The 25,603-nt window shown below is 49.6% G+C and overlaps 1 protein-coding gene across 2 annotated transcripts in view; it reads right to left on the minus strand.

Annotated features, from left to right (window-relative positions):
* The window catches only part of LOC144770695 (retroviral integration site protein Fli-1 homolog), a 261,988-nt gene that overhangs the window by 91,129 nt on the left and 145,256 nt on the right, over positions 1–25,603 (minus strand). For both annotated transcript variants that reach the window (XM_078655421.1, XM_078655419.1), the window contains exon 2: positions 21,734–21,936. In XM_078655421.1, the coding sequence (XP_078511547.1) occupies positions 21,734–21,936 (203 nt within the window). The remainder of the gene's footprint in view (positions 1–21,733; positions 21,937–25,603) is intronic.

Raw genomic sequence — 25,603 nt, forward strand, 5'->3', positions numbered from 1 at the left:
TCTCCAAGGTATGCTGACACACTGCATTAGACTCTGATGCTGGGATAGAGACGCTCTGTGTCTCCGAGGTGTGCAGACGCACTGCATTAGACTCTGATGCTGGGATAGAGATGCTCTGTGTCTCCGAGGTGTGCAGACGCACTGCATTAGACTCTGATGCTGGGATAGAGACGCTGTCTGTCTCCGAGGTATGCTGATGCACTGCATTAGACTCTGATGCTGGGATAGAGACGCTCTCTGTCTCCGAGGTGTACTGACGACCTGCATTAGACTCTGATGCTGGGGTAGAGATAATGTCTCTCTCCGAGGTATGCTGACACACTGCATTAGACTCTAATGCTGGGATAGAGACACTGTCTGTCTCTGAGGTATTCTGAAACACTGCATTAGTCTCAGATGCTTGAGTAGAGACACTGTCTGTCTCCGAGGTATGCTGATGCACTGCACTAGACTCCAGTGCTGGGATAGAGACGCTCTGTGTCTCCGAGGTATGCAGACGCACTGCATTAGACTCTGAAGCTGGGATAGAGACACTGTCTGTCTCTGAGCTGTGCAGACACACTGCATTAGACTCTGATGCTGGTATAGAGACGCTGTCTGTCTCTGAGCTGTGCAGACGCACTGCATTAGACTCTGAAGCTGGGATAGAGACGCTGTCTGTCTCTGAGCTGTGCAGACGCACTGCATTAGACTCTGAAGGTGGGATAGAAACACTGTCTGTCTCCGAGGTATGCTGACACACTGCATTAGACTCTGATGCTGGGATAGAGACACTGTCTGTCTCTGAGCTGTGCAGACACACTGCATTAGACTCTGATGCTGGGATAGAGACACTGTCTGTCTCTGAGCTGTGCAGACGCACTGCATTAGACTCTGATGCTGGGATAGAGACGCTGTCTGTCTCCGAGGTATGCTGATGCACTGCATTAGACTCCGATGCTGGGATAGAGACGCTCTCTGTCTCTGAGGTGTACTGACGACCTGCATTAGACTCTGATGCTGGGATAGAGACACTGTCTGTCTCCAAGGTATGCTGAGACACTGCATTAGACTCTGATGCTGGGATAGAGATGCTCTGTGTCTCCGAGGTGTGCAGACGCACTGCATTAGACTCTGATGCTGGGATAGAGACGCTGTCTGTCTCCGAGGTATGCTGATGCACTGCATTAGACTCCGATGCTGGGATAGAGACGCTCTCCGTCTCCGAGGTGTACTGACGACCTGCATTAGACTCTGATGCTGGGGTAGAGATAATGTCTCTCTCCGAGGTATGCTGACACACTGCACTAGACTCTAATGCTGGGATAGAGACACTGTCTGTCTCTGAGGTATTCTGAAACACTGCATTAGTCTCCGATGCTTGAGTAGAGACACTGTCTGTCTCCGAGGTATGCTGATGCACTGCACTAGACTCCAGTGCTGGGATAGAGACGCTCTGTGTCTCCGAGGTATGCTGATGCACTGCACTAGACTCCAGTGCTGGGATAGAGACGCTCTATGTCTCCGAGGTATGCAGACGCACTGCATTAGACTCTGATGCTGGTATAGAGACGCTGTCTGTCTCTGAGCTGTGCAGACGCACTGCATTAGACTCTGATGCTGGGATAGAGACGCTGTCTGTCTCTGAGCTGTGCAGACACACTGCATTAGACTCTGAAGGTGGGATAGAAACACTGTCTGTCTCCGAGGTATGCTGACACACTGCATTAGACTCTGATGCTGGGATAGAGACACTGTCTGTCTCTGAGCTGTGCAGACACACTGCATTAGACTCTGATGCTGGGATAGAGACACTGTCTGTCTCTGAGCTGTGCAGACGCACTGCATTACACTCTGATGCTGGGATAGAGACGCTGTCTGTCTCCGAGGTATGCTGATGCACTGCATTAGACTCTGATGCTGGGCTAGAGATGCTCTCTTCCTCTGAGGTATGCTGACACACTGCATTAGACTCTGATGCTGGGATAGAGACACTGTCTGTCTCCGAGACATGCTGACACACTGCATTAGACTCTGATGCTTGGATAGAGACACTGTCTGTCTCCGAGGTATGCTGACACACTGCATTAGACTCTGATGCTGGGATTGAGACACTGTCTGTCTCTGAGCTGTGCAGACACACTGCATTAGACTCTGATGCTGGGATAGAGACACTGTCTGTCTCCGAGGTATGCTGACACACTGCATTAGACTCTGATGCTGGGATAGAGACACTGTCTGTCTCCGAGACATGCTGACGCACTGCATTAAACTCTGATGCTGGGCTAGAGACCCTGTTTGTCTCCGCGGTATGCAGACACACTGCATTAGACTCTGATGCTGGGATAGAGATGCTCTGTGTCTCCGAGGTGTGCAGACGCACTGCATTAGACTCTGATGCTGGGATAGAGATGCTGTCTGTCTCCGAGGTATGCTGACACACTGCATTAGACTCCGATGCTGGGATAGAGACGCTCTCTGTCTCTGAGGTGTACTGACGACCTGCATTAGACTCTGATGCTGGGGTAGAGATAATGTCTCTCTCCGAGGTATGCTGACACACTGCATTAGAATCTGATGCTGGGATAGAGACGCTGTCTGTCTCTGAGCTGTGCAGACGCACTGCATTAGACTCTGATGCTGGGATAGAGACACTGTCTGTCTCCAAGGTATGCTGACACAATGCATTAGACTTTGATGCTGGGATAGAGATGCTCTGTGTCTCCGAGGTGTGCAGACGCACTGTATTAGACTCTGATGCTGGAATAGAGACGCTGTCTGTCTCCGAGGTATGCTGATGCACTGCATTAGACTGCGATGTTGGGATAGAGATGCTCTCTGTCTCTGAGGTGTACTGACGACCTGCATTAGACTCTGATGCTGGGGTAGAGATAGTGTCTCTCTCCGATGTATGCTGACACACTGCATTAGACTCTAATGCTGGGATAGAGACACTGTCTGTCTCCAAGGTATTCTGAAACACTGCATTATTCTCCGATGCTTGAGTAGAGACACTGTCTGTCTCCGAGGTATGCTGATGCACTGCACTAGACTCCAGTGCTGGGATAGAGACGCTCTGTGTCTCCGAGGTAAGCAGACGCACTGCATTAGACTCTGAAGCTGGGATAGAGACACTGTCTGTCTCTGAGCTGTGCAGACACACTGCATTAGACTCTGATGCTTGTATAGAGACGCTGTCTGTCTCTGAGCTGTGCAGACGCACTGCATTAGACTCTGATGCTGGGATAGAGACCCTGTCTGTCTCCGAGGTGTGCTGACGCACTGCATTAAACTCTGATGCTGGGATAGAGACACTGTCTGTCTCAGAGGTATGCAGAAGCACTGCATTAGACTCTGATGCTGGGATAGAAACACTGCCTTTCTCTGGGGTATGCTGACGACCTGCATAAGACTTTGATGCCGGGGTAGAGACACTGTCTGTCTCAGGGGAATGCTGATGCACTGCATTAGACTCAGATGCTGGGATAGAGACGTTCTGTGTCTCCGAGGTATGCAGACGCACTGCATTAGACTCTGAAGCTGGGATAGAAACACTGTCTGTCTCCGAGGTATGCTGATGCACTGCATTTGACTCTGATGCTGGGATAGAGAGACTGTCTGTCTCTGAGCTGTGCAGACACACTGCATTAGACTCTGATGCTGGTATAGAGACGCTGTCTGTCTCTGAGCTATGCAGACGCACTGCATTAGACTCTGATGCTGGGATAGAGACCCTGTCTTTCTCCGAGGTGTGCTGCCGCACTGCATTAAACTCTGATGCTGGGCTAGAGACCCTGTCTGTCTCCGAGGTATGCAGAAGCACTGCATTAGACTCTAATGCTGGGATAGAAACACTGCCTTTCTCTGGGTTATGCTGATGACCTGCATTAGACTTTGATGCCGGGGTAGAGACACTGTCTGTCTCAGGGGTGTGCTGACACACTGCATTAGACTCTGATGCTGGGACAGAGACACTGTCTGTCTCCGAGGTATGCTGACACACTGCATTAGACTCTGATGCTGGGATAGAGACACTGTCTGTCTCTGAGCTGTGCAGACACACTGCATTAGACTCTGATGCTGGGATAGAGACACTGTCTGTCTCCGAGGTATGCTGACACACTGCATTAGACTCTGATGCTGGGATAGAGACACTGTCTGTCTCCGAGACATGCTGACGCATTGCATTAAACTCTGATGCTGGGCTAGAGACCCTGTCTGTCTCCGAGGTATGCAGACACACTGCATTAGACTCTGATGCTGGGATAGGGATGCTCTGTGTCTCCGAGGTGTGCAGACGCACTGCATTAGACTCTGATGCTGTGTTAGAGACGCTGTCCGTCTCCGAGGTATGCTGACACACTGCATTAGACTCCGATGCTGGGATAGAGACGCTCTCTGTCTCTGAGGTGTACTGACGACCTGCATTATACTCTGATGCTGGGGTAGAGATAATGTCTCTCACCGAGGTATGCTGACACACTGCATTAGAATCTGATGCTGGGATAGAGACGCTGTCTGTCTCTGAGCTGTGCAGACGCACTGCATTAGACTCTGATGCTGGGATAGAGACGCTGTCTGTCTCTGAGCTGTGCAGACGCACTGCATTAGACTCTGATGCTGGGATAGAGACACTGTCTGTCTCCAAGGTATGCTGACACACTGCATTAGACTCTGATGCTGGGATAGAGATGCTCTGTGTCTCCGAGGTGTGCAGACGCACTGCATTAGACTCTGATGCTGGGATAGAGACGCTGTCTGTCTCCAAAGTATGCTGATGCACTGCATTAGACTCCGATGCTGGGATAGAGACGCTCTCTGTCTCTGAGGTGTACTGACGACCTGTATTAGACTCTGATGCTGGGGTAGAGATAATGTCTCTCTCCGAGGTATGCTGACACACTGCATTAGACTCTAATGCTGGGATAGAGACACTGTCTGTCTCCGAGGTATTCTGAAACACTGCATTAGTCTCCGATGCTTGAGTAGAGACGCTCTGTGTCTCCGTGGTATGCAGACGCACTGCATTAGACTCTGAAGCTGGGATAGAGACACTGTCTGTCTCTGAGCTGTGCAGACACACTGCATTAGACTCTGATGCTGGTATAGAGACGCTGTCTGTCTCTGAGCTTTGCAGACGCACTGCATTAGACTCTGATGCTGGGATAGAGACCCTGTCTGTCTCCGAGGTGTGCTGATGCACTGCATTAAATTCTGATGCTGGGCTAGAGACCCTGTCTGTCTCCGAGGTATGCAGAAGCACTGCATTAGACTCTGATGCTGGGATAGAAACACTGCCTTTCTCTGGGGTATGCTGACGACCTGCATAGGACTTTGATGCCGGGGTAGAGACACTGTCTGTCTCAGGGGTATGCTGATGCACTGCATTAGACTCCGATGCTGGGATAGAGACGTTCTGTGTCTCCGAGGTATGCAGACGCACTGCATTAGACTCTGAAGCTTGGATAGAAACACTGTCTGTCTCCGAGGTATGCTGATGCACTGAATTTGACTCTGATGCTGGGATAGAGACACTGTCTGTCTCTGAGCTGTGCAGACACACTGCATTAGACTCTGATGCTGGTATAGAGACGCTGTCTGTCTCTGAGCTATGCAGACGCACTGCATTAGACTCTGATGCTGGGATAGAGACCCTGTCTTTCTCCGAGGTGTACTGACGCACTGCATTAAACTCTGATGCTGGGCTAGAGACCCTGTCTGTCTCCGAGGTATGCAGAAGCACTGCATTAGACTCTGATGCTGGGATAGAAACACTGCCTTTCTCTGGGGTATGCTGACGACCTGTATTAGACTTTGATCCCGGGGTAGAGACACTGTCTGTCTCAGGGGGTGTGGACACACTGCATTAGACTCAGATGCTGGGATAGAGACGCTCTGTGTCTCCGAGGTATGCTGACACACTGCATTAGACTCAGATGCTGGGATAGAGATACTGTCTGTCTCCGAGGTATGCTGACACACTGCATTAGACTCAGATGCTGGGATAGAGACGCTCTGTGTCTCCGAGGTATGCTGACACACTGCATTAGACTCAGATGCTGGGATAGAGATACTGTCTGTCTCCGAGGTATGCTGACACACTGCATTAGACTCAGATGCTAGGATAGAGATGCTCTCTGCATTAGACTCTGATTTTGGGATAGAGATACTGTCTGTCTCCGAGGTATGCTGGCACACTGCATTAGACTCAGATGCTGGGATAGAGATGCTCTCTGTCTCCGAGGTATGCTGACGCACTGCATTAGACTCTGAAGCTGGGATAGAAACACTGTCTGTCTCCGAGGTATGCTGACACACTGCATTAGACTCTGATGCTGGGATAGAGACACTGTCTGTCTCTGAGCTGTGCAGACACACTGCATTAGACTCTGATGCTGGAATAGAGACACTGTCTGTCTCTGAGCTGTGCAGACGCACTGCATTACACTCTGATGCTGGGATAGAGACGCTGTCTGTCTCCGAGGTATGCTGATGCACTGCATTAGACTCTGATGCTGGGCTAGAGATGCTCTCTGCCTCTGAGGTATGCTGACACACTGCATTAGACTCTGATGCTGGGATAGAGACACTGTCTGTCTCCGAGACATGCTGACACACTGCATTAGACTCTGATGCTTGGATAGAGACACTGTCTGTCTCCGAGGCATGCTGACACACTGCATTAGACTCTGATGCTGGGATTGAGACACTGTCTGTCTCTGAGCTGTGCAGACACACTGCATTAGACTCTGATGCTGGGATAGAGACACTGTCTGTCTCCGAGGTATGCTGACACACTGCATTAGACTCTGATGCTGGGATAGAGACACTGTCTGTCTCCGAGACATGCTGACGCACTGCATTAAACTCTGATGCTGGGCTAGAGACCCTGTTTGTCTCCGCGGTATGCAGACACACTGCATTAGACTCTGATGCTGGGATAGAGATGCTCTGTGTCTCCGAGGTGTGCAGACGCACTGCATTAGACTCTGATGCTGGGATAGAGATGCTGTCTGTCTCCGAGGTATGCTGACACACTGCATTAGACTCCGATGCTGGGATAGAGACGCTCTCTGTCTCTGAGGTGTACTGACGACCTGCATTATACTCTGATGCTGGGGTAGAGATAATGTCTCTCTCCGAGGTATGCTGACACACTGCATTAGAATCTGATGCTGGGATAGAGACGCTGTCTGTCTCTGAGCTGTGCAGACGCACTGCATTAGACTCTGATGCTGGGATAGAGATGCTGTCTGTCTCTGAGCTGTGCAGACGCACTGCATTAGACTCTGATGCTGGGATAGAGACACTGTCTGTCTCCAAGGTATGCTGACACACTGCATTAGACTCTGATGCTGGGATAGAGATGCTCTGTGTCTCCGAGGTGTGCAGACGCACTGCATTAGACTCTGATGCTGGGATAGAGACGCTGTCTGTCTCCAAAGTATGCTGATGCACTGCATTAGACTCCGATGCTGGGATAGAGACGCTCTCTGTCTCTGAGGTGTACTGACGACCTGTATTAGACTCTGATGCTGGGGTAGAGATAATGTCTCTCTCCGAGGTATGCTGACACACTGCATTAGACTCTAATGCTGGGATAGAGACACTGTCTGTCTCCGAGGTATTCTGAAACACTGCATTAGTCTCCGATGCTTGAGTAGAGACACTGTCCGTCTCCGAGGTATGCTGATGCACTGCACTACACTCCAGTGCTGGGATAGAGACGCTCTGTGTCTCCGTGGTATGCAGACGCACTGCATTAGACTCTGAAGCTGGGATAGAGACACTGTCTGTCTCTGAGCTGTGCAGACACACTGCATTAGACTCTGATGCTGGTATAGAGACGCTGTCTGTCTATGAGCTTTGCAGACGCACTGCATTAGACTCTGATGCTGGGATAGAGACCCTGTCTGTCTCCGAGGTGTGCTGATGCACTGCATTAAATTCTGATGCTGGGCTAGAGACCCTGTCTGTCTCCGAGGTAGGCAGAAGCACTGCATTAGACTCTGATGCTGGGATAGAAACACTGCCTTTCTCTGGGGTATGCTGACGACCTGCATAGGACTTTGATGCCGGGGTAGAGACACTGTCTGTCTCAGGGGTATGCTGATGCACTGCATTAGACTCCGATGCTGGGATAGAGACGTTCTGTGTCTCCGAGGTATGCAGACGCACTGCATTAGACTCTGAAGCTTGGATAGAAACACTGTCTGTCTCCGAGGTATGCTGATGCACTGAATTTGACTCTGATGCTGGGATAGAGACACTGTCTGTCTCTGACCTGTGCAGACACACTGCATTAGACTCTGATGCTGGTATAGAGACGCTGTCTGTCTCTGAGCTATGCAGACGCACTGCATTAGACTCTGATGCTGGGATAGAGACCATGTCTGTCTCCGAGGTATGCAGAAGCACTGCATTAGACTCTGATGCTGGGATAGAAACACTGCCTTTCTCTGGGGTATGCTGACGACCTGCATTAGACTTTGATCCCGGGGTAGAGACACTGTCTGTCTCAGGGGGTGTGGACACACTGCATTAGACTCAGATGCTGGGATAGAGACGCTCTGTGTCTCCGAGGTATGCTGACACACTGCATTAGACTCAGATGCTGGGATAGAGATACTGTCTGTCTCCGAGGTATGCTGACACACTGCATTAGACTCAGATGCTGGGATAGAGACGCTCTGTGTCTCCGAGGTATGCTGACACACTGCATTAGACTCAGATGCTGGGATAGAGATACTGTCTGTCTCCGAGGTATGCTGACACACTGCATTAGACTCAGATGCTAGGATAGAGATGCTCTCTGCATTAGACTCTGATTTTGGGATAGAGATACTGTCTGTCTCCGAGGTATGCTGGCACACTGCATTAGACTCAGATGCTGGGATAGAGATGCTCTCTGTCTCCGAGGTATGCTGACGCACTGCATTAGACTCTGAAGCTGGGATAGAAACACTGTCTGTCTCCGAGGTATGCTGACACACTGCATTAGACTCTGATGCTGGGATAGAGACACTGTCTGTCTCTGAGCTGTGCAGACACACTGCATTAGACTCTGATGCTGGGATAGAGACACTGTCTGTCTCTGAGCTGTGCAGACGCACTGCATTACACTCTGATGCTGGGATAGAGACGCTGTCTGTCTCCGAGGTATGCTGATGCACTGCATTAGACTCTGATGCTGGGCTAGAGATGCTCTCTGCCTCTGAGGTATGCTGACACACTGCATTAGACTCTGATGCTGGGATAGAGACACTGTCTGTCTCCGAGACATGCTGACACACTGCATTAGACTCTGATGCTTGGATAGAGACACTGTCTGTCTCCGAGGCATGCTGACACACTGCATTAGACTCTGATGCTGGGATTGAGACACTGTCTGTCTCTGAGCTGTGCAGACACACTGCATTAGACTCTGATGCTGGGATAGAGACACTGTCTGTCTCCGAGGTATGCTGACACACTGCATTAGACTCTGATGCTGGGATAGAGACACTGTCTGTCTCCGACACATGCTGACGCACTGCATTAAACTCTGATGCTGGGCTAGAGACCCTGTTTGTCTCCGCGGTATGCAGACACACTGCATTAGACTCTGATGCTGGGATAGAGATGCTCTGTGTCTCCGAGGTGTGCAGACGCACTGCATTAGACTCCGATGCTGGGATAGAGACGCTCTCTGTCTCTGAGGTGTACTGACGACCTGCATTAGACTCTGATGCTGGGGTAGAGATAATGTCTCTCTCTGAGGTATGCTGACACACTGCATTAGAATCTGATGCTGGGATAGAGACGCTGTCTGTCTCTGAGCTGTGCAGACGCACTGCATTAGACTCTGATGCTGGGATAGAGACACTGTCTGTCTCCAAGGTATGCTGACACAATGCATTAGACTTTGATGCTGGGATAGAGATGCTCTGTGTCTCCGAGGTGTGCAGACGCACTGTATTAGACTCTGATGCTGGAATAGAGACGCTGTCTGTCTCCGAGGTATGCTGATGCACTGCATTAGACTCTGATGCTGGGATAGAGACGCTCTCTGTCTCTGAGGTGTACTGACGACCTGCATTAGACTCTGATGCTGGGGAAGAGATAGTGTCTCTCTCCGATGTATGCTGACACACTGCATTAGACTCTAATGCTGGGATAGAGACACTGTCTGTCTCCGAGGTATTCTGAAACACTGCATTATTCTCCGATGCTTGAGTAGAGACACTGTCTGTCTCCGAGGTATGCTGATGCACTGCACTAGACTCCAGTGCTGGGATAGAGACGCTCTGTGTCTCCGAGGTATGCAGACGCACTGCATTAGACTCTGAAGCTGGGATAGAGACACTGTCTGTCTCTGAGCTGTGCAGACACACTGCATTAGACTCTGATGCTGGTATAGAGACGCTGTCTGTCTCTGAGCTGTGCAGACGCACTGCATTAGACTCTGATGCTGGGATAGAGACCCTGTCTGTCTCCGAGGTGTGCTGACGCACTGCATTAAACTCTGATGCTGGGCTAGAGACCCTGTCTGTCTCAGAGGTATGCAGAAGCACTGCATTAGACTCTGATGCTGGGATAGAAACACTGCCTTTCTCTGGGGTATGCTGACGACCTGCATAAGACTTTGATGCCGGGGTAGAGACACTGTCTGTCTCAGGGGTATGCTGATGCACTGCATTAGACTCAGATGCTGGGATAGAGACGTTCTGTGTCTCCGAGGTATGCAGACGCACTGCATTAGACTCTGAAGCTGGGATAGAAACACTGTCTGTCTCCGAGGTATGCTGATGCACTGCATTTGCCTCTGATGCTGGGATAGAGAGACTGTCTGTCTCTGAGCTGTGCAGACACACTGCATTAGACTCTGATGCTGGTATAGAGACGCTGTCTGTCTCTGAGCTATGCAGACGCACTGCATTAGACTCTGATGCTGGGATAGAGACCCTGTCTTTCTCCGAGGTGTGCTGCCGCACTGCATTAAACTCTGATGCTGGGCTAGAGACCCTGTCTGTCTCCGAGGTATGCAGAAGCACTGCATTAGACTCTAATGCTGGGATAGAAACACTGCCTTTCGCTGGGTTATGCTGACGACCTGCATTAGACTTTGATGCCGGGGTAGAGACACTGTCTGTCTCAGGGGTGTGCTGACACACTGCATTAGACTCTGATGCTGGGACAGAGACACTGTCTGTCTCCGAGGTATGCTGACACACTGCATTAGACTCTGATGCTGGGATAGAGACACTGTCTGTCTCTGAGCTGTGCAGACACACTGCATTAGACTCTGATGCTGGGATAGAGACCCTGTCTGTCTCCGAGGTATGCAGACACACTGCATTAGACTCTGATGCTGGGATAGGGATGCTCTGTGTCTCCGAGGTGTGCAGACGCACTGCATTAAACTCTGATGCTGTGTTAGAGACGCTGTCCGTCTCCGAGGTATGCTGACACACTGCATTAGACTCCGATGCTGGGATAGAGACGCTCTCTGTCTCTGAGGTGTACTGACGACCTGCATTATACTCTGATGCTGGGGTAGAGATAATGTCTCTCTCCGAGGTATGCTGACACACTGCATTAGAATCTGATGCTGGGATAGAGACGCTGTCTGTCTCTGAGCTGTGCAGACGCACTGCATTAGACTCTGATGCTGGGATAGAGACGCTGTCTGTCTCTGAGCTGTGCAGACGCACTGCATTAGACTCTGATGCTGGGATAGAGACACTGTCTGTCTCCGAGGTATGCAGACGCACTGCATTAGACTCTGAAGCTGGGATAGAAACACTGTCTGTCTCCGAGGTATGCTGATGCACTGCATTTGCCTCTGATGCTGGGATAGAGAGACTGTCTGTCTCTGAGCTGTGCAGACACACTGCATTAGACTCTGATGCTGGTATAGAGACGCTGTCTGTCTCTGAGCTATGCAGACGCACTGCATTAGACTCTGATGCTGGGATAGAGACCCTGTCTTTCTCCGAGGTGTGCTGCCGCACTGCATTAAACTCTGATGCTGGGCTAGAGACCCTGTCTGTCTCCGAGGTATGCAGAAGCACTGCATTAGACTCTAATGCTGGGATAGAAACACTGCCTTTCGCTGGGTTATGCTGACGACCTGCATTAGACTTTGATGCCGGGGTAGAGACACTGTCTGTCTCAGGGGTGTGCTGACACACTGCATTAGACTCTGATGCTGGGACAGAGACACTGTCTGTCTCCGAGGTATGCTGACACACTGCATTAGACTCTGATGCTGGGATAGAGACACTGTCTGTCTCTGAGCTGTGCAGACACACTGCATTAGACTCTGATGCTGGGATAGAGACCCTGTCTGTCTCCGAGGTATGCAGACACACTGCATTAGACTCTGATGCTGGGATAGGGATGCTCTGTGTCTCCGAGGTGTGCAGACGCACTGCATTAAACTCTGATGCTGTGTTAGAGACGCTGTCCGTCTCCGAGGTATGCTGACACACTGCATTAGACTCCGATGCTGGGATAGAGACGCTCTCTGTCTCTGAGGTGTACTGACGACCTGCATTATACTCTGATGCTGGGGTAGAGATAATGTCTCTCTCCGAGGTATGCTGACACACTGCATTAGAATCTGATGCTGGGATAGAGACGCTGTCTGTCTCTGAGCTGTGCAGACGCACTGCATTAGACTCTGATGCTGGGATAGAGACGCTGTCTGTCTCTGAGCTGTGCAGACGCACTGCATTAGACTCTGATGCTGGGATAGAGACACTGTCTGTCTCCAAGGTATGCTGACACACTGCATTAGACTCTGATGCTGGGATAGAGATGCTCTGTGTCTCCGAGGTGTGCAGACGCACTGCATTAGACTCCGATGCTGAGATAGAGACGCTGTCTGTCTCCAAAGTATGCTGATGCACTGCATTAGACTCCGATGCTGGGATAGAGACGCTCTCTGTCTCTGAGGTGTACTGACGACCTGTATTAGACTCTGATGCTGGGGTAGAGATAATGTCTCTCTCCGAGGTATGCTGACACACTGCATTAGACTCTAATGCTGGGATAGAGACACTGTCTGTCTCCGAGGTATTCTGAAACACTGCATTAGTCTCCGATGCTTGAGTAGAGACACTGTCTGTCTCCGAGGTATGCTGATGCACTGCACTACACTCCAGTGCTGGGATAGAGACGCTCTGTGTCTCCGTGGTATGCAGACGCACTGCATTAGACTCTGAAGCTGGGATAGAGACACTGTCTGTCTCTGAGCTGTGCAGACACACTGCATTAGACTCTGATGCTGGTATAGAGACGCTGTCTGTCTCTGAGCTTTGCAGACGCACTGCATTAGACTCTGATGCTGGGATAGAGACCCTGTCTGTCTCCGAGGTGTGCTGATGCACTGCATTAAACTCTGATGCTGGGCTAGAGACCCTGTCTGTCTCCGAGGTATGCAGAAGCACTGCATTAGACTCTGATGCTGGGATAGAAACACTGCCTTTCTCTGGGGTATGCTGACGACCTGCATAGGACTTTGATGCCGGGGTAGAGACACTGTCTGTCTCAGGGGTATGCTGATGCACTGCATTAGACTCCGATGCTGGGATAGAGACGTTCTGTGTCTCCGAGGTATGCAGACGCACTGCATTAGACTCTGAAGCTTGGATAGAAACACTGTCTGTCTCCGAGGTATGCTGATGCACTGAATTTGACTCTGATGCTGGGATAGAGACACTGTCTGTCTCTGAGCTGTGCAGACACACTGCATTAGACTCTGATGCTGGTATAGAGACGCTGTCTGTCTCTGAGCTATGCAGACGCACTGCATTAGACTCTGATGCTGGGATAGAGACCCTGTCTTTCTCCGAGGTGTGCTGACGCACTGCATTAAACTCTGATGCTGGGCTAGAGACCCTGTCTGTCTCCGAGGTATGCAGAAGCACTGCATTAGACTCTGATGCTGGGATAGAAACACTGCCTTTCTCTGGGGTATGCTGACGACCTGCATTAGACTTTGATCCCGGGGTAGAGACACTGTCTGTCTCAGGGGGGTGTGGACACACTGCATTAGACTCAGATGCTGGGATAGAGACGCTCTGTGTCTCCGAGGTATGCTGACACACTGCATTAGACTCAGATGCTGGGATAGAGATACTGTCTGTCTCCGAGGTATGCTGACACACTGCATTAGACTCAGATGCTGGGATAGAGACGCTCTGTGTCTCCGAGGTATGCTGACACACTGCATTAGACTCAGATGCTGGGATAGAGATACTGTCTGTCTCCGAGGTATGCTGACACACTGCATTAGACTCAGATGCTAGGATAGAGATGCTCTCTGCATTAGACTCTGATTTTGGGATAGAGATACTGTCTGTCTCCGAGGTATGCTGGCACACTGCATTAGACTCAGATGCTGGGATAGAGATGCTCTCTGTCTCCGAGGTATGCTGACGCACTGCATTAGACTCTGAAGCTGGGATAGAAACACTGTCTGTCTCCGAGGTATGCTGACACACTGCATTAGACTCTGATGCTGGGATAGAGACACTGTCTGTCTCTGAGCTGTGCAGACACACTGCATTAGACTCTGATGCTGGGATAGAGACACTGTCTGTCTCTGAGCTGTGCAGACGCACTGCATTACACTCTGATGCTGGGATAGAGACGCTGTCTGTCTCCGAGGTATGCTGATGCACTGCATTAGACTCTGATGCTGGGCTAGAGATGCTCTCTGCCTCTGAGGTATGCTGACACACTGCATTAGACTCTGATGCTGGGATAGAGACACTGTCTGTCTCCGAGACATGCTGACACACTGCATTAGACTCTGATGCTTGGATAGAGACACTGTCTGTCTCCGAGGCATGCTGACACACTGCATTAGACTCTGATGCTGGGATTGAGACACTGTCTGTCTCTGAGCTGTGCAGACACACTGCATTAGACTCTGATGCTGGGATAGAGACACTGTCTGTCTCCGAGGTATGCTGACACACTGCATTAGACTCTGATGCTGGGATAGAGACACTGTCTGTCTCCGACACATGCTGACGCACTGCATTAAACTCTGATGCTGGGCTAGAGACCCTGTTTGTCTCCGCGGTATGCAGACACACTGCATTAGACTCTGATGCTGGGATAGAGATGCTCTGTGTCTCCGAGGTGTGCAGACGCACTGCATTAGACTCTGATGCTGGGATAGAGATGCTGTCTGTCTCCGAGGTATGCTGACACACTGCATTAGACTCCGATGCTGGGATAGTGGAGAAGTGTGGCTCAATGGTTAGAGCGGCAGACCTTGATGCAGAACGCTGGCCAGGGACCAGGGTTCGATTCCCGCCTCGGCGGGGTCGGGCTTAAATTCCTCTGACCGGATATTCTCGCCTCAGTGCCGAATCTAAGCATGGGCCCCACGCTGCAACTCTGGGCAATAGCTTGCTTAGTCTCCACAACGGCCCCCGATGCACAAGGGATGCCTGGTTTCACTATGGGATGCCCAGGAGTGGACACCTCACAAGGAAAAGCCAGGAGGGGTTCCCTTGTGGTAGGAGTACAAGCGCTGGGATGCCTCCGGGTTACTGTTCGCGCTATACAAATACAACACATTTACATTTACATTTACATAGAGACGCTCTCTGTCTCTGAGGTGTACTGACGACCTGCATTAGACTCTGATGCTGGGGTAGAGATAATGTCTCTCTCTGAGCTGTGCAGACGCACTGCATTAGACTCTGATGCTGGGATAGAGACACTGTCTGTCTCCAAGGTATGCTGACACAATGCATTAGACTTTGATGCTGGGATAGAGATGCTCTGTGTCTCCGAGGTGTGCAGACGCACTGTATTAGACTCTGATGCTGGAATAGAGACGCTGTCTGTCTCCGAGGTATGCTGATGCACTGCATTAGACTCTGATGCTGGGATAGAGACGCTCTCTGTCTCTGAGGTGTACTGACGACCTGCATTAGACTCTGATGCTGGGGTAGAGATAGTGTCTCTCTCCGATGTATGCTGACACACTGCATTAGACTCTAATGCTGGGATAGAGACACTGTCTGTCTCCGAGGTATTCTGAAACACTGCATTATTCTCCGATGCTTGAGTAGAGACACTGTCTGTCTCCGAGGTATGCTGATGCACTGCACTAGACTCCAGTGCTGGGATAGAGACGCTCTGTGTCTCCGAGGTATGCAGACGCACTGCATTAGACTCTGAAGCTGGGATAGAGACACTGTCTGTCTCTGAGCTGTGCAGACACACTGCATTAGACTCTGATGCTGGTATAGAGACGCTGTCTGTCTCTGAGCTGTGCAGACGCACTGCATTAGACTCTGATGCTGGGATAGAGACACTGTCTGTCTCTGAGCTGGGCAGACACACTGCATTAGACTCTGATGCTGGTATAGAGACACTGTCTGTCTCTGAGCTGTGCAGACGCACTGCATTAGACTCTGATGTTGGGATAGAGACACTGTCTGTCTCGGAGGTATGCTGATGCACTGCATTAGACTCTGATGCTGGGATAGAGACACTGTCTGTCTCCGAGGTATGCTGATGCACTGCACTAGACTCCAGTGCTGGGATAGAGACGCTCTGTGTCTCCGAGGTATGCAGACGCACTGCATTAGACTCTGAAGCTGTGATAGAAACACTGTCTGTCTCCGAGATATGCTGATGCACTGCATTAGACTCTGATGCTGGGATAGAGACACTGTCTGTCTCTGAGCTGTGCAGACGCACTGCATTAGACACTGATCCTGGGATAGAGACGCTCTGTGTCTCCGAGGTATGCAGAAGCACTGCATTAGACTCTGATGCTGGGATAGAAACACTGCCTTTCTCTGGGGAATGCTGACGACCTGCATTAGACTTTGATGCCGGGGTAGTGACACTGTCTGTCTCAGGGGTGTGCTGACACACTGCATTAGACTCTGATGCTGGGAAAGAGACACTGTCTGTCTCTGAGGTGTGCAGTGCATTAGACTCTGATGTTGGGATAGAGACACTGTCTGTCTCCGAGACATGCTGACACACTGCATTAGACTCTGATGCTGGGATAGAGACACTGTCTGTCTCTGAGCTGTGCAGACACACTGCATTAGACTCTGATGCTGGTATAGAGACGCTGTCTGTCTCTGAGCTGTTCAGACGCACTGCATTAGACTCTGATGCTGGGATAGAGAAACTGTCTATCTCCAAGGTATGCTGACACACTGCATTAGACTCTGATCCTGGGATAGAGAAGCTCTCTGTCTCCGAGGCATGCTGACGCACTGCATTAAACTCTGATGCTTGGATAGAGATGCTCTCTGTCTATGAGGTGTGCTGACGCACTGCATTAAACTCTGATGCTGCGGTAGAGACACTGTCTGTCTCAGGGGTGTGCAGACGCACTGCATTAGACTCTGATGCCGGGATAGAGACACTGTCTGTCTCTGAGGTGTGCAGTGCATTAGACTCTGATGTTGGGATAGAGAAGCTCTCTGTCTCTGAGGTGTGCAGTGCATTAGACTCTGATGTTGGGATAGAGAAGCTCTCTGTCTCTGAGGTGGACAGACATGCTGCATAAGCCTCCGGTGCAGAAGATGGATTGGCAACAATAGGAATCTCTTACAGGTGTGCAGACAAGTCATTAATCTTTGGTGCTGGGAATGGTTAGACTTTCATGCTAGGAATAGTTAGAGATATAGACACTCCCTGTCTCTGAGGTGTGTAGACATGCTGCATTAGACTCTGGTGCTGAAGACGGTTTAATAATTGTAGAGGATCTTTCCGTCTCTGAGGTTTGCAGACACTGCATTAGACTCTGGTGCTGAAAACAAGTTGTTATAGAGAGGTTCTCTGCACCTGCAGACACTACATGTGACTATGGCTTGGGAATGAGTTGTTAGTTTAGAATGGTCTCTTTCTCCGAGTCTGCAGGCACCCTACAACATGCATGGGGGCTAACACTCCTTTCTTAGGGACAGAGAAGCTCCTGTCACTCAGGAGTGTGGACACACTACATCAGACTCTGGTCCTGAACTGAGTTGGTACAGATGCAGAAGCTCTTTGTCTCTAAGGTGCAGGCACACTGCATTAGACCCAGGTGCTGAACCTGGAATGTCAGTGATAGGGAAGCTGTCTGTCTCTTAAGCTGTGGACTCACTGCATTAGACTCAGGTGCTGAGCCTGGCATGTCAGCGATAGGGAAGCTGCCTGGCTCTTAAGCTGTGGACTCACTGCATTAGACCCAGGTGCTGAGCCCGGCATAACAGCGATAGGGAAGCTGCCTGTCTCTTAAGCTGTGAACTCACTGCCTTAGACTCTGGTGCTGAGCCCGGCATGTCAGCGATAGGGAAGCTGTCTGTCTCTTAAGCTGTGGACTCACTGCATTAGACCCAGGTGCTGAGCCAGGCATGGCAGCGATAGGGAAGCTGTCTGTCTCTTAAGCTGTGGACTCACTGCATTAGACTCAGGAGCTGAGCCCGGCATGTCAGCGATGGGGAAGCTGCCTGTCTCTTAAGCTGTGGACTCACTGCATTAGACTCAGGAGCTGAGCCCGGCATGTCAGCGATGGGGAAGCTGCCTGTCTCTTAAGCTGTGGACTCACTGCATTAGACCCAGGTGTTGAGCCTGGCATGTCAGCAATGGGGGGGCTGTCTGTCTCTTAAGCTGTGGATTCACTGCATTAGACCCAGGTGCTGAGCCCGGCATGTCACCGATGGGGAAGCTGTCTGTCCCTAAAGCTGTGGACTCACTGCATAGACTCAGGTGCTGAGCCCGGCATGACAGCGATAGGGAAGCTGTCTGTCTCTTAAGCTGTGGACTCACTGCATTAGACTCAGGTGCTGAGCACGGCATGACAGCGATAGGGAAGCTGTCTGTCTCTTAAGCTGTGGACTCACTGCATTAGACTCAGGTGCTGAACCCGGCATGTCAGCGATGGGGAAGCTGTCTGTCTCTGAAGCTGTGGACTCACTGCATTAGACTCAGGTGCTGAACCCGGCATGTCAGCGATGGGGAAGCTGTCTGTCTCTGAAGCTGTGGACTCACTGCATTAGACTCAGGTGCTGAACCTGGCATGTCAGCGATGGGGAAGCTGCCTGTCTCTTAAGCTGTGGACTCACTGCATTAGACTCAGGTGCTGAGCCCGGCATGTCAGCGATCGGGAAGCTGCCTCTCTCTTAAGCTGTGGAATCACTGCATTAGACCCAGGTGCTGAGCCCGGCATGTCAGCGATAAGGAAGCTGCCTGTCTCTTAAGCTGTGGACTCACTGCATTAGACTCAGGTGCTGAGCCCGGCATGTCAGTGATAGGGAAGCTGCTTGTCTCTTAAGCTGTGGACTCACTGCATTAGACTCAGGTGCTGAGCTTGGCATGTCAGCGATAGGGAAGCTACCTGTCTCTTAAGCTGTGGACTCACTGCATTAGACTCAGGTGCTGAACCCGGCATGTCAGCAGCGATAGGAAAGCTGTCTGTCTCTTAAGCTGTGGATTCACTGCATTAGACCCAGGTGCTGAGCCCGGCATGTCAGCGGCGATAGGGAAGCTGCCTGTCTCTTAAGCTGTGGGCTCACTGCATTAGACTCAGGTGCTGAGCCTGGCATGTCAGCGATAGGGAAGCTACCTGTCTCTTAAGCTGTGGACTCACTGCATTAGACTCAGTTGCTGAGCCCGGCATGTCAGCGATAGGGAAGCTGCCTGTCTCTTAAGCTGTGGACTCACTGCATTAGACTCAGGTGCTGAGCCCGGCATGTCAGCGATATGGAAGCTGCCTGTCTCTTAAGCTGTGGACTCACTGAATTAGACTCAGGTGCTGCGCCCGGCATGTCAGTGATAGGGAAGCTGTCTGTCTCTTAAGCTGTGGATTCACTGCATTAGACCCAAGTGCTGAGCCCGGCATGTCAGCGATAGGGAAGCTGCCTGTCTCTTAAGCTGTGGGCTCACTGCATTAGACTCAGGTGCTGAGCCTGGCATGTCAGCGATAGGGAAGCTGCCTGTCTCTTAAGCTGTGGACTCACTGCATTAGACTCAGGTGCTGAACCCAGCATGTCAGCGATAGGGAAGCTGCTTGTCTCTTAAGCTGTGGACTCACTGCATTAGACTGAGGTGCTGAGCCTGGCATGTCAGCGATAGGGAAGCTGCCTGTCTCTTAAGCTGTGGACTCACTGCATTAGACTCAGGTGCTGAACCCGGCATGTCAGCGATGGGGAAGCTGTCTGTCTCTGAAGCTGTGGACTCACTGCATTAGACTCAGGTGCTGAACCCGGCATGTCAGCGATGGGGAAGCTGTCTGTCTTTGAAGCTGTGGACTCACTGCATTAGGCTCAGGTGCTGAACCCGGCATGTCAGTGATGGGGAAGCTGCCTGTCTCTTAAGCTGTGGACTCACTGCATTAGACTCAGGTGCTGAGCCCGGCATGTCAGCGATCGGGAAGCTGCCTCTCTCTTAAGCTGTGGAATCACTGCATTAGACCCAGGTGCTGAGCCCGGCATGTCAGCGATAAGGAAGCTGCCTGTCTCTTAAGCTGTGGACTCACTGCATTAGACTCAGGTGCTGAGCCCGGCATGTCAGTGATAGGGAAGCTGCTTGTCTCTTAAGCTGTGGACTCACTGCATTAGACTCAGGTGCTGAGCTTGGCATGTCAGCGATAGGGAAGCTACCTGTCTCTTAAGCTGTGGACTCACTGCATTAGACTCAGGTGCTGAACCCGGCATGTCAGCGGCGATAGGAAAGCTGTCTGTCTCTTAAGCTGTGGATTCACTGCATTAGACCCTGGTGCTGAGCCCGGCATGTCAGCGGCGATAGGGAAGCTGCCTGTCTCTTAAGCTGTGGGCTCACTGCATTAGACTCAGGTGCTGAGCCTGGCATGTCAGCGATAGGGAAGCTACCTGTCTCTTAAGCTGTGGACTCACTGCATTAGACTCAGGTGCTGAGCCCGGCATGTCAGCGATAGGGAAGCTGCCTGTCTCTTAAGCTGTGGACTCACTGCATTAGACTCAGGTGCTGAGCCCGGCATGTCAGCGATATGGAAGCTGCCTGTCTCTTAAGCTGTGGACTCACTGAATTAGACTCAGGTGCTGCGCCCGGCATGTCAGTGATAGGGAAGCTGTCTGTCTCTTAAGCTGTGGATTCACTGCATTAGACCCAAGTGCTGAGCCCGGCATGTCAGCAATAGGAAGCTGTCTGTCTCTTAAGCTGTGGATTCACTGCATTAGACCCAAGTGCTGAGCCCGGCATGTCAGCGATAGGGAAGCTGCCTGTCTCTTAAGCTGTGGGCTCACTGCATTAGACTCAGGTGCTGAGCCTGGCATGTCAGCGATAGGGAAGCTGCCTGTCTCTTAAGCTGTGGACTCACTGCATTAGACTCAGGTGCTGAACCCGGCATGTCAGCGATAGGGAAGCTGCTTGTCTCTTAAGCTGTGGACTCACTGCATTAGACTCAGGTGCTGAGCCTGGCATGTCAGCGATAGGGAAGCTGCCTGTCTCTTAAGCTGTGGACTCACTGCATTAGACTCAGGTGCTGAGCCCGGCATGTCAGCGATAGTGAAGCTGGCGATGGTCACAGATTATTTACTGAATTTAGCGCATTTTGTTGAAATCCAATGAATCCTCATTACTAGCAGCTTTTCTCTTGTTCACGCATAGTTTGGAACAGTTTCTGAAGGAGTTGGAGATGGACTCTGAGGGCTATGAACTATTTTTGGAAGGAATGGAGAAGGACTAGTGCTTCAGAATTCTTGTACTGCTGAGGGCTGAACTTTTTGTGAAGATTTCAAACACAAGAAGAACCTCTCACCTGGTGCCGTTGATGTGGTCGTTCTCCCGCTTCACTATCTGTCCCCGACTGTTGTGCGTGACCCACTCTTGGTCTGCTTCTGCGTTGTCTTTGCTTGTTTGGTTGTATTCCTCTGCTGGTGTCATCTCTGTCTTCATGAGGTGCTGAGCGCCATAGGTTTGATCGAAAATCGACTGGTCTTCACTTACGACCGACAAAGCCTCCTGCGACAAAGAAAGCACAGGATGAATGGTGACATGGTTAAATGTTCGTCAACAACAGTATTCATGATGGTAACACAGGACCTTATTTATGAGGCCTTGTGACACTTTTGCGCTGCCGTTGCATCAATTCTTTTTAACCCAGCAGTGGCGTAAAGAATGCACCATGCTGTGCCATATTTACAAATTGATGCATCTAGGTAGATCCTCTGCGCTACATTATACTTGCATCATGTATAATGTATGCAGAGTGGGGGTTCTGTCGCAACAAAATCTCGCAGAAGTGGCACAGCAAAATCTATAAGGTTTCACTGCGCCACTTCTAGGACGCCACTGCGTCAAATCCTTACACCTGCCTCACAGCAGTCATAAGGAGTGATGCAGGCCCTTTCACATGTGGCTTGCCCCACGTGAAAGGACACATTGCTGGAGTTGCGTCTGTTTTCAGACACACGCCCAGCAATCCGTCACTTTTGTGCCTACAGATACGTTAGAAATACTGACGTATCTGTAACTCCTTGCGACATGGCACTCCGTACTGTAAATATGGCTCATTCATCATTTCGCAAGGAGGGCGCACTGAAAAGTGTTGCATCAATGTGACACTTCTCATAAATAAGGCCCACAGCGTTTTAACTGCTGTTCAAGGGACAAGGGCTTGGCTTTGGGTTGTATTGATTAATATGTAGTAGTGAATATCATTTTTGGTACAGGTGATGTAGTCAGATGTTGTTTGACCATAGTATTGATTATTGCAGGATGGAGAAGGATGTTTTTGGTGATAGGGGTTAGATCTTTTTTTTAGGTTACTTTTGAATATTGTTAGAGGATTAACATGATATCGCTATGTGATTTCTGAGCGGGTGAATATCCTGCATGGAGCTTTCATTTCCAAATACAGCAATGTTTAATCAAGAGAAAGCTCCAGTTAAGAAGAAATAAAGAAATAGTCCAATAACCCTGATAGAAAAAAAACACTTCTTAAAATACATTAAATATACCAGTGCACAGGGACCCAACAAAAACCAGATCCTGACATACGCAAGTAGTAAAGTTGAAAACCATGATAACAAAGAACTGAGAAATGTTAAATAACAACATTTTAATGAATATCAGAATTGTTTTCTAAGGATCACCCAAGCCTTAAAAGGTGTATCCCCCAAGTTGAGTTAAATACATGTTGGCCAGAGAGGTGGAATAATGGTATCCAAGTAGGATTTAAAAATGTGGTTTACATGTGATTTACTACTACAGCAAACTAAAATAAACTCTAGACAAACCGTACAATTATATGATGGATTGCACCAAATAAAACCAAACGAAGGTTGATAATATTATAATTTTCATCCAACTTATTTAAATAAATGAAACTATGCATGGCAGGAGAGATTTCTCCATTAAAGCTGTGGACTACACGTGAATATATACTTGGACACAAGAAGACAGGGAGATTAAAAACAATAGTCGTATGAGCAGTGAGCATCTGAGAGTCCTCTGACCCGATGAATAAAGTTGGCCCAATCAATAAATAAAGAACAGTGACACATATATGTTCAGAAGAAATCTCTGTAGGAAATTGGCTGCCCTTTACAGTTGTGTTTTCAATCATCATCTAAGCAAAGATCTCCACGAATACAATAAATCTCTCTATACAGTTACATCACTTACATCACTTAAAAGAATGTATTTAAAAAGGGACCAGACTCTTCCTTGAGCCCTGACACCAAATTTCTTTTGCAGTGGGGAGTTGCTAATATAAGTTTGTCTTCTTTCATGCTACTGCTGCTGAAACTGAAACATCTTCGTTAGCTTAAAAGTGGTTCCAGATTTTTGGGTTTGAGGACAGTGATTTTCCATTTACTAGACTTGGTCTTGTTGCGTGTAGTGCAGAGTGTCTTGCATTGCACGTGGGCCCCATCAGAAGTCAATGAATGCTTTCAAGGCAGAGTGAATGAGTCCCAGGGCCTAAGAATGAAATGTGCAAGGCCTTTCACTTTTGGATAGTTGGTAGTATCTTCATGTACCCTGATGGAAGCTTTTTGCAAAGGGTATTGCTGTAGTCCAGGCAGGGTAGGATGTTGGCTTTGAAGATCGAAACATTCTGTTTGGAAGAAAAAAACTATCAGGAATGACCTGATTTTATTTCTATCTAACTGCCCATTTAACCATCAAAAACCCTGATGGTTAAATGATGGAACATCTGGGCCGAATGCCGACTATTCGGCTGTCTGAATTGCTGATGGATTACTGAGGGTGAAGAAGTTCAGAGCTTCTATGTGGGCTTGGCCACCTAAGAGATGTATTGCAATACAAGCGACATCTTGCTGAACCAAATGACACTGCTCAAGAATCTAGACCACTTTTGCTATCCTTGGCCAAAGACAACCACAATGGTGTAACATCTGTAAGTGATTTCTGCACCGGTGCAGGTCTGGTGTGGATGCTCTAGAGTGTTTTTCAACCCTTTGAATCAACCATGCACAAAGCTCAGGGATGAGCTATCTGTCAAAAGCCTCCAGAGTTCTTCCATGGACACCCGGTGATGTCTAGTAGTTCCAAATGGAATGATGGCACTTACAGTGCTGTCAGGGAGAGCATCAGCTATACCGATAGTGCTGTGATGACACTAGCACAGAACAATCAAGGCTAAGCAACACGAGCAAGCAGGGGAAACACCTCCAAAGATCTCACTGATTGATACATAGACACTTTTCATTCTCCAAAAGGTACAATAAAAGCACAGCAAATGTGGCAGCCATATTGAAAAGGAGACACCTCATCATGCTTTAAGGCAGAATCATGTCTAACATGCACCTCTACCGAGCTTTTCAGATTCTTTGATCCGTTTCATCATCCACTGCACCCTCTGACGTACCAGTGGCCATAATGGGTTAGGTTGAGTTACATATGCAATAGGATCCTCCTAAACCTCAGAGCTGAGACCCTAATGTACTAACGTTGTTCCCAATAGACCAGAGGTCTCCAATCTGTGGGGCGCGGCCCCCAGGGTGACCCTGGAGTCCTGGGAAAGAGGGTCGCGCATTTCCAGGCCTAACTTCTGCCTGGAATACAAAACATGCTCTTCCTTTTGGACAAAGTCAACCACAATTGTAAAATGCTTTAGCTGAATTTAATTGAGTCTCGTGCTGTAAAACGAAGAGGTCCGGCAGACAGGTAAAACAATCTTTCAAATAAGCCTTCATGCCAGGGTGTCTGCTTTCCTGAATGAAATGCAAATGTACGCTAAGAGTCAATCTGCAAATGTAAAGGATGCTTCTGAGTGGTTCTAGCTTTAATTGCTCAATCACTTCAAGCATTGTGATGGCAAAGATGTGTGTATTTTGTGTGGTGGTTAGTAAGTGGGCTGTGAAGTGTGTGCTTTTAATGATAACTGTATTTACACAGCACTTAGTGCCCCTGAGGAGCTGTTGAAGGGACAGCTATGCAAGAAAAAAAATCCATTACTTATGGTCTGATATTACACAAATCTACATTTTGGAAGCTCCATTTATCCTAAAACTCTTTGTACATTTTGTAGCAGTCTATCTCATAATGTTTGTAATACAGGTAAAAAATGATGACTTACACATTCACAGTGCTTTCTGTCATAGCACTAAAAATAACAATACACAAGTCACTATTTTCCTATGCATCAACCAAATCTAATTCT

This window comes from Lissotriton helveticus, chromosome 7 (genome assembly GCF_964261635.1).
Source record: "Lissotriton helveticus chromosome 7, aLisHel1.1, whole genome shotgun sequence".
Taxonomy (NCBI): Eukaryota; Metazoa; Chordata; class Amphibia; order Caudata; family Salamandridae; genus Lissotriton; species Lissotriton helveticus.